The 8981-nt window shown below is 41.2% G+C and overlaps 2 protein-coding genes across 5 annotated transcripts in view; one reads left to right on the top strand and one right to left on the bottom strand.

The window, feature by feature from the left end:
• Positions 1-1371: 1371 nt before the first annotated feature.
• Positions 1372-8009, bottom strand: PSMD10 (proteasome 26S subunit, non-ATPase 10). 3 transcript variants are annotated; one of them, XM_021678535.1, is made up of 5 exons: positions 7854-8009; positions 5562-5660; positions 4542-4688; positions 4281-4447; positions 1372-2087 (listed from the first exon to the last, which is right to left on the bottom strand). In XM_021678535.1, the coding sequence occupies exons 1-5, from the start codon at positions 7965-7967 to the stop codon at positions 1934-1936; spliced, it is 681 nt and encodes a 226-aa protein (XP_021534210.1). In that variant the 5' UTR covers positions 7968-8009; the 3' UTR covers positions 1372-1933. The 3 variants fall into 3 exon arrangements, with proteins under 3 accessions (XP_021534210.1, XP_021534217.1, XP_021534214.1); XM_021678542.1 differs by having other exon boundaries at positions 4360-4447; XM_021678539.1 differs by having other exon boundaries at positions 2034-2087; positions 4294-4447.
• A 138-nt stretch (positions 8010-8147) lies between these two features.
• Positions 8148-8981, top strand: part of ATG4A (autophagy related 4A cysteine peptidase) — a 53189-nt gene continuing 52355 nt past the window's right edge. The window contains exon 1 of one of the 2 annotated variants that reach the window (XM_044911844.1): positions 8148-8277. In XM_044911844.1, the coding sequence (XP_044767779.1) occupies positions 8268-8277 (10 nt within the window). In that variant the 5' untranslated portion in view covers positions 8148-8267. The remainder of the gene's footprint in view (positions 8278-8981) is intronic. The other variant, XM_021678546.1, reaches the window with a different exon arrangement.

Genomic DNA, 8981 nt, shown 5'->3' with positions numbered 1-8981 from the left:
TATGGAAACAGCAGCAGACACAGCCATGTCATGACCTCACTGTAGTTGACGGAGTTAAGAAATGGGGAAATCGGAACACAGGGGTCATTCGGTTAAACTGCTAAGTCAAAGATTATGAAGTAAAATGCTGATTTACCCTGAGTATCACAGAAACTCCCTCAAATTGTGGATTCCCTCCAAGAGATACTTACACTTTTTTTCCACTGTTCCTATTTACCTGCATCTTTCAGCTTATATTCAGTTAAGCTTACAACTGAAATTCTCATCTTTCTTGAGTTCATTTGGAAGCAACTGTAAAACCTGCTGACCTTGAATCACCTTCATCTCTACTGGGTTTCCTATATGAACAGATAACAATCTGATCAGTATCCAAGGCCATTAATATCCTTATAATATATAGTTGATATTTATAAAATGCCAGTAGCCTACAAATTAACTGAGGCTTGGTTTCATCTGTTTCTTATTAAAGAACTAAGATCAGTTTTCTTTCACACCCAAGAAGCCGATTACCTCAGACAAGAAAGTCAGTGTTTATGAAGAGTAAATGCCTTCGGACCTAACAGGCCCGATTAGATGAGATACGACTTTACTCTCTGTTCACGGCTAAAAACCACTGGAAAGAAATTACTTCCCCTGTCATCAATTCTATCCCTGGCACTCAATAAACAAACGTTTAGTTGCATAAGAAGATGCTTCCCTGATTAACATTTGTAAAGATCAGCACCCAAAATATTTATGTAAAGGTTTTACATTATCAACGACACCATTTGTGTTTACAGAACTCATTTCAGCTACTGGCAGTTAAGTCTCTGACCCACAATTAATGCAAGTTTGTGGGCTCACTAGGATCACTTATTTTAAGCAATATTTGCAGCATGAGATTCGAATTAAAAAAATAATTTGAAGAGTCACTTGGAGTTCATTAGATTTTATGACAATAGCAATCATTTACGTTGTTTCCCTAAACTGAGATCAAGGTTACACTTATTTTCTTTGCTCACAATTAATTAGCAATTCAGAAGATTACTATTTTTAAAGATTTTAGCTGCAGCTCAAGCTTCGCTAATTTTATTGACGTTAGAGCTAGCAAAACTGAGAAATGTCTTTATGGAGGATTTTAAGGCTTACATGGGATGTCTGATTTGAAAGAGAAACCGGGAGATTCTCGCAACATTTTATTTTTTGTTTCTGAAATACAAATCAAAATACATTTTTGTTACATATCACATTAACAAGTTTGACATTTCTTCCCAATACAGGATGACTTAATAATAGGTACTTTAAAACTTCTGTTTTAAAAAACAATACATTTTATTTTGGAGGGAAAGAGCTCATTAAAAAGATACATGGATACACAGGCTCTTATTTTTCATTATTTTAGTGTTTAGGAATTCTGAACTTGGATAGCATGGCCTCCAACTGAAAATTTGGTCCTTTAAAATATATATGTATTCCTCCCAAAACAAAAAGATCAAAGCGTATTGTTGAAAAAACAGAAATTTTTGGTATAGGCCTCTGAGTGAGCTTGAGAGACAAGTTAGGATGTGTTTCAACTGGACAGTGAACATTCAAGAACCTACTTAGAAACACGTGACAAACAGCGTGGTGCTATTGGGGTTGTTCTGCCTCAGAGGGGAGGGTGCTAAAGACGCACCAAAGCCACAGAACCAACTAACTCAAAATTAACCCAAATTCGGTATGGCATAATATACAACAAGAGTAGAACAACCTCAACAGTTATTCAATGCCTGGCAAGCTAGTTGTAAGCTTAGAACAAAGACCTCAGCAGGAACAATATTCGACACGTTTATAAGACTTTAAAGACGAAAACACTTCAGTGTTCACAGACGATGGACTGTGCACAAGGACATGAGTTTCCAGGACACTGGGGACAACCACAGAAACATACACAGGAAGAATACATCCAAGCTGCTTAACCTTCCACCATTCTCTTGAGTATTAAACCCAAACCACCTCTGGCCACTTGCAGGGGTGTCTTTTCTTCTTTATTCTCAATGTAAATGCTTGCTCCTTGGGACACCAGCAGTTTCGCTTCTTCCACTCTCTCCTCATCACAGGCTAAGTGTCTGAAATTGAGGACCACAAAGACTGATTACTCCCTACCGATTCTATGTAACAATGAGAATTTCCTGATAGGTGGTCTGAACTGCATATTACTAGGTGGTATAATATTAGAATATTTAGTTAGGAAAGGAAAGATCGATTTGCATGGGAAAGACTGTTCGTAAGCTAAAATTCCGTGGAACAGCCTTATGGTACCAGATCACGTATCGTAATTCTGGACACACAACCATCGAAGAAGGGATCTAAATGCCAGCCTAAGAACAGCTTCCATATTTTATGGAGATCAGAGTAGTCTGCCCCAAAGGCACCCAATACTTCGGGGCTACAATTTAGAAAAGCCCCAGCTCATAATCTGCTAACAGCAATTTGTGTGGTTGGAATTTTGGAAAAGCAGTTTAAAAGGTGTTGTTATCTCATTTGATCCTTACATCCACCTTGTAAGTTAACATGGTGGTAATTATCCCCACTTTACAGTTGAAATTGTGGCAGAGGTCAAAGTCCTTACCTTTGTTGACAGGGCTGGGCGGTAACTGAGGGGGAAACCTCAGCAGGCACTAACGGTTTATCAGGCAGGGTATCAAGCACTTTACCTGTCATGTTATCTAAGCCTCACAACAATCTAGTGAGGACGGAATTATTATCCTCATATTACAGGTGCGAAAATTAAGGCTCAGGAAGGTTAAGTTACTTCTCCAAGTTACTTAATGTACGTATTTAATATAGTTGGTTAAGTGGCTGAGTTTGAATTGAGTAAACAGCATCTAGCTATCCCCAAATCCTAGGCTCTTCCCGGGACCCTGTCCTGCCTGACTCCTAGGTTTCTTCCTTGTTATGGAGAAAAGAGCTAGCATGGGCAAGTCTTTCTAAACAGAGTCACTCGGGACTAAAGAAAAGATTTTTAAAACGAAGAGTTAAGAAAACAATACTTGAAAAAGACTGAATCTCACTTTAGACTAAAAAGGAGACTCAGAATTTCTGGTTCAAAAAAGTCACCACTCACTAAGGAAGAAAAATAGCCACGTACTGCAGAAAAAAATACCAAGGCAGAGGATGGCCTCAGGTCATAGGCATGAATCAATTCCAGATGGATCTAGTTACATGAAGAACAGGAACTCTCAACCAAAACCAATGCAATGTCTTTGTTTTTTGTTTTTTTGTTTTAAAAACCTACAATAAAATACAGGTAAATATTTAACTAATTTCAGGGTGAGAAAGGACTTTCCAGTCATGAGGGAAGATTAATAGGTCTGACTACTTAGAAGCTGAAAAACTTCTGTTCTTTAAAAAAAATAATGAACATGAAAAGACAAACTGGGAAAAAAATAGTTTCGACTAACACAGCAAACTAATATTTTTAGCACGTCAAGTGCACTTAAAAAAATCACAAAAAATAAATTCCCCGAAAGCAGAGAAAGGGACACACAAAAGGTTCTAATTTAGAGCAGAAATCTAATTAGTTGGAGGCATTAAAAGATGTTTCACTTCGCTGATAATAAAAAAATGCAAATGACAACTTGATATACCACGTCTGATATAACAGAAGGCTATTTTCTGTGTTGGTGAGGGGGTAACAGGCATTCTCAAACCTGCTGTCGGGCGGGTACAATGATACAACTCCTCTGGAAGCAATGTGGCAATATATAGCAATAGTCTCAAAATGTGTGTATTCGTTGACTCAGCAGTCCTACTTCTAGGAGACTATACTAAGGTAATAATCAACAATATGGCCAACGATTTTTGTATAAACTTGGTCAATGTAGCATGATTTGTATTCATGGAAAACTCAAAAAAGCTTAAACAATACAGAGGAATGATTAAAACCTGGCACATCCATAAAATGGAATTGTATATAGCCATTCAAAAATGTTTTAAAAACATTTAATAAAAAAAAAATATTTAATAACATTGGAAAATGCTCACAATATACTATGAGGTTAAAGGAACAGGATATAATTACATACATAGTATGATCCCAATTTTGCAAAAAAACTTTTCTAAATATGCATATTTGCATCCAAAAGAATGGGAGGAAATATATGAAAAGTACAGAGGCAATTTTAACTTTTATCCTTATACTTTTGTGTTCATACACATGTATTATGATTATAAGCAGAAAAAAAAGAAACGACGTGTGAGAATTAGTGCAAGCAGGCTAATGTCAAGGAGAGCACAAATGACTGCTACTTGTCACTTACAGAGGAGTGTTACCCTCAGTGTCTTGGATATTTGTGGATGCTTTGTAGTACAGAAGGATATGAATCATCTTCAAGTTACCCTTGGCTGCCGCCCGGTGCATTGCTGTGGCCTCATAATGGTCCTTAGCATCTGGATTAGCCCCGCCTTCCAGTAACATGACAGCGATCTGGAACCCCGGGGAAGAAAACAATGCAGACGTCTAGTTGTGTTTGTGTACAGGGTCGGAACTCAAGAGGAGGAGCCAAGGAACGGGAGCCTACCTCGTGCCTGTTTTTGGAAGCTGCGTAATGTAGGGGGGTACAGCCATTTTGGTTGATGGCATTCACTTGAGCACCTTTACCCAGAAGGGCTTTTACGATCTCATCCCGGCCGGCAGAAGCAGCAATATGAAGAGGAGACCAACCTGCCTATGAAAGAGGTAGGGGGTACAAAAAAGAGGGGGGAAGGCACAGGGATTAATGCTGACATGTACGTAGGGTTTACAAAGAGCTGTGTGTGAATGATTTAAAAAAAAAATAATAACCTTCTTTTCCCCTCATTTAACACTGCAGAAAATTTGGAAAGTAGATGTATACAAGAGGGACGCCAAGCCACCCATAATCCCGTAACACAGAAATAATGATATAGGAGTAATTCTAATGTGTTTTCCAATTGGGATTATAGGATATAAAGTTCTGTGAGTTGCATTTCCCACAATGTCCACTTCTTGCCTTGTTGTGAGAATTTTCTGTCCTTTGGATTTTTGACTTTATTGGTTGCATATTATTTTATTAATATGGCTACGCCTACTGTATTCAACCAATCCTACACTGAATTGTTTTTATTTCTTTGCTATTATAAATACTCCTTCAGTGAGCATCCTTGAAAAGGCATCTTTGCCTACAAAACATTTCCATCCTTATTCTTCACCAAGTTTTATCTTAATATAACCAATACCATTACAATAAATCTCTGTGTAACAACAACAAAAGGATACCCAGGCCCTGAGTATTTAGGCAGTGCTCACACAAAAAAAGCCTTCCAACATAATAAAAAGGATTTGTAGTCTTGTAGCCTTAATCTGCATGTTAACCTTAAATTATGGGGTATGAGTGGCAGAACCAACATTCTAAAATAATGCACCCACTAGACCTGTGTGAGGTCACCAAGGCCCTGCTGTAACTAACTGCCTAGTCATAAAGGTTACAATTTTGTTTGTGAGCTTGATACTCAGTCCTCAGTAAACACCAGTCTGGAGTCTAAAGATAACCGGGCCTTTATCAACTCTGCCTAGGACTCACATCATCTTTATCATTCACTGGCACTCCAAGTTGCAGCAAGAATTCCACAATTTCTGTATGTCCGGCTGAGCATGCCCAGTGCAACGCGGTTCTGCTGTCCTGCATGGGAAACAGAGAAGCAAGACGGTCGACATTCTTGAAGAGAAATAGAAGAAGGAAGGCAAGAATGCCAAAAAAGATTAATACTGGGGCCAGCAAGCCTATAGTTTGGGAACAAGAAATGGAGAGCACGGGATCCTCAGGTAGGTAAACTTACACCATATTACTTACTATTGTAAGAGAGACCAAGGTTTCAGTAACATGGGGGAGAACCCATTGATGAATGTAATTCTGGGCAGAATCCGGCCTCGAAAGCAGCTGAGCACAAGACTGATTTCACTGCTTTGGCAGAAATAGACCTTCGGCTATTTACTGTGACGTTATTTATGTACTGTTATGCCAGGCACTCTGCTGGGAGTTTTGCAGTCATTGTCTCATTTAATCTCCATGATCCTGCACAGTGGACATTATCCCCATTTTCCAGATAAGGAAACTAAGACTCCTCAGGCTAAACAACTTGCCCAAGGTCACACAGCTAGTAAATGGTGAAACTGGGCCATAAACCCGTCTGACATTGAAATTTCCAGATGTTCTGGAAAGAATGAATGAACCTTATGGGAAAGAAACGTTCATAAAACTAGTTGAGATTATCTATAGATTCATTTAAAAAGCATACCACACACAAAATTAGAGAGCAACATTACTTTAAAAAGCTAATAAGCCAGGAGTTAGTTGTGTTTCTCAAAGGGAATTTCTTTTTTTGCAGTGACAGCTGTACTTCTTAGCTCTATGGAAAAGAAAGTGGTATTTTAAACTTTATTACAAAAGAATTCAAACACATAAAAATAGAGAGACTAAAATAGAAACCCATATGTCTATCACCTAGATTTAATATTTTGCCATATTTGCCTCACTTCATTTCCTCGATGAGGTTTTTAAAAACAAATCCTAAATATCATGATTTTTCATCCTTAAATATTTTAGTATCTAAAGAATAAGGATGCTGTCCAACAGAGCTATGAGGCCATTATCACACCTACCAAAATTAACACTAACTCCTTGATAACATCTAAAAGTTGGTATTCAGATTTCCCCAGTTGTCCCCCAAATGTTTTTTAATAGTTAGCTTCTTTCAATCAGGCTCCATACAAGGCCTGTAATTTGCATATGACTGTCGGTTCTTAAAGTCGCTTGACCTGGAATAGCTTCCCTCTTTTTTATTCCACTGACTCAATGAAGAATAGATTATTAAATCTTAATTTGACATTATTAACTTAAATTTCGAGTATTAAATATTATCAGACCATCATGAAGGTAAATTAGGTAAAGGTAAAGCCATTTTCAGGTTGAGCAATAAAGAAAAGTCCCAGGAGTCAGTCTCCTGACTTTACTCTTCCCAAAGACACAAAATGGGAGATTTGTAAATCCCTGACACTGTATTGCTTAGTGCTTAGCATGGTACCTGTCATAAAGAATGCAATCTATAAATATTTGTTGGCTTGCTGAGGTCACCGTGAATCTTTCTAGAAACTCGCGGTGAAAGCATGAGGGTCCTTTGAGCAGAAACACTTCCCAAAGTCCATTCACTTTTGTTCTGCCTCTGCCTAGGAATGCCCGTTCACTGCCCCAGGAAAATCCCACTCATCCTTCAAGATCTAACCAACCTTCCCTCCTCTGCAAAACCTTTTCAATTCGCTCTTTTAAGGGAGATTAAATCAGGTCCTGCCATTCTGTGTTCTGAAAGCACCACGTAAACTTCTCTCCAGAGTAGTCACCACAATTTGTTACCGGACGTGTGATTTGGGGTTACTTTATTAACGTCTGCTTCTTCCACTCGACTGTATCCCCAGCTCCTAGCAAACTGCCTGGCACAGAACTGGCGTTCGGTTACACGTGTTTCATGGAATAAAACGACGAGTAAAAAGTAAAGAAACCCATTAAAAAAAAAAAAAAAAAAAGCTTTCCTCCACGGGTAGCTCAAAGATTGGGCATTTCTGAGAAACGCGGTAAACGTTCTAGAAATATCCAAAATTCAGCGAGCTAAGTACCGCCCCTCCTCCCCCAAATATTTGAGGTTTGCGGGGCTAGCTCCCGCCGCCCGATTCCGAGTCCTGAGGTGACCCCGGCTAAGGATGGGGCGGCGGGGGCGGGGATCTGGCCCTTACGGAACCGGCCTCCCTTGGGCCAGGCCAGGCAGCCACCCTGGGCCTCGTCGACGCCGCCGCCTGCGGAGAGGCCCCAGCGCTGCTTTACCTGGTCAGTCCTAGTAGCCAGGGATTTATCGGCCAGGATCCTCTCCTTCAACTCCTCCAGCTTCCCGCTGTAGGCCAGGTTGCAGACCATTAGGTTAGACACACACCCCTCCATGTCTCTTTCCCAGGATCTCCGGGAAGCGCGACCCACTGCCGCCTCACGTCGCCAGCTATGACTGCCAATCAAAAGAGCCGGCTGAGTTCCACCAATCACTGGTCTTCCTCATTCCTTTGCTTCTTTCCCACCCAGGGGAGCCTCTGGGAGTTGCAGTTTGAGCGCGGTTCTGGGCGGGGAGGCGCCTTTACCGCGCTCTCCGACTCTGCCCCTAGCAGCGCGGAACTACAGGTCCCAGGGTCCCTTGCGGCCGCCGTAGTCAAGTGGCCGGTGGAATTGGCCCAGGATGACAGCTGGAGAATGGAGTCAGGTACGGGGAGCGGCTTCGTGTGGAACCTGGGTGGGTGGTCGCTGTTGGGCCATTGAGTCGGCCGCGAGAAACGGGTGCGGGGTCCTGGCAAGAGAGTTATGGGAGCCTGAGGGTCCTGTCCCACGGGGGCCCTGACCTGCAGTGGCAGGCGGAAGGGACAACAGTAGGAGCTGAGGGCTACCTCCTGGGCTCGTGCGGGTGGCGGCGGCTACCCTCCCCCTCCCTGCCGCCGCCAAAGGAGTGGAAACAAGTAGGGGTTAATTATTCTGACATCTCGGCGGAGTGGCATCAGGGCAGAATTCTGCCACAGCAGTGATAGCATATGACTCCGTAGTAAGGTGATGTGCCAGGGTGATGCCAAAGGCAGGGTGTGAGGCCATAGGAGCCACTTGATATCTAATTGACCTCGGTGAGTCCATGGCCTGGTGACATCACAACTTGATGAGCGTCATCTTGATACTGTGGTATGGTGTTGGCCCTTTAATGTCATGATAATAATGATGACACCGAGGCTTTGCTAGAAATATTAAGCTAATAGTGTTTCTATTTATGGAAATCCCAAAGAGATGCAAGGCTTATCCTTTATAGGGCATATCCAAGAGGGCTTTATGCCAAAACTAGGTAATGATAAGAATACACTCAAGAAAGAGACTGATTATGTTTATATTTATCCTGTTATGGTGTAGAGCAGGGCTTGGCAAACT

The sequence above is a fragment of the Neomonachus schauinslandi genome, chromosome X, assembly GCF_002201575.2.
Source record: "Neomonachus schauinslandi chromosome X, ASM220157v2, whole genome shotgun sequence".
Lineage (NCBI taxonomy): Eukaryota > Metazoa > Chordata > Mammalia > Carnivora > Phocidae > Neomonachus > Neomonachus schauinslandi.
This window is presented reverse-complemented; position numbering and strand designations above follow the sequence as displayed.

What these genes read in the sequence shown, in the direction of transcription:
- PSMD10 (XM_021678535.1), bottom strand. Translation starts at nt 7,967, where the DNA reads ATGGAGGGGTGTGTGTCTAACCTAATGGTCTGCAACCTGGCCTACAGC. An exon ending in CAGTGAATGATAAAGATGAT is followed by an intron (nt 4,689 to 5,561) that starts GTGAGTCCTAGG and finishes CCTCTTTCATAG; the next exon opens with GCAGGTTGGTCTCCTCTTCA. An exon ending in ACTGAGGGTAACACTCCTCT is followed by an intron (nt 2,088 to 4,280) that starts GTAAGTGACAAG and finishes CCTCAATTTCAG; the next exon opens with ACACTTAGCCTGTGATGAGG.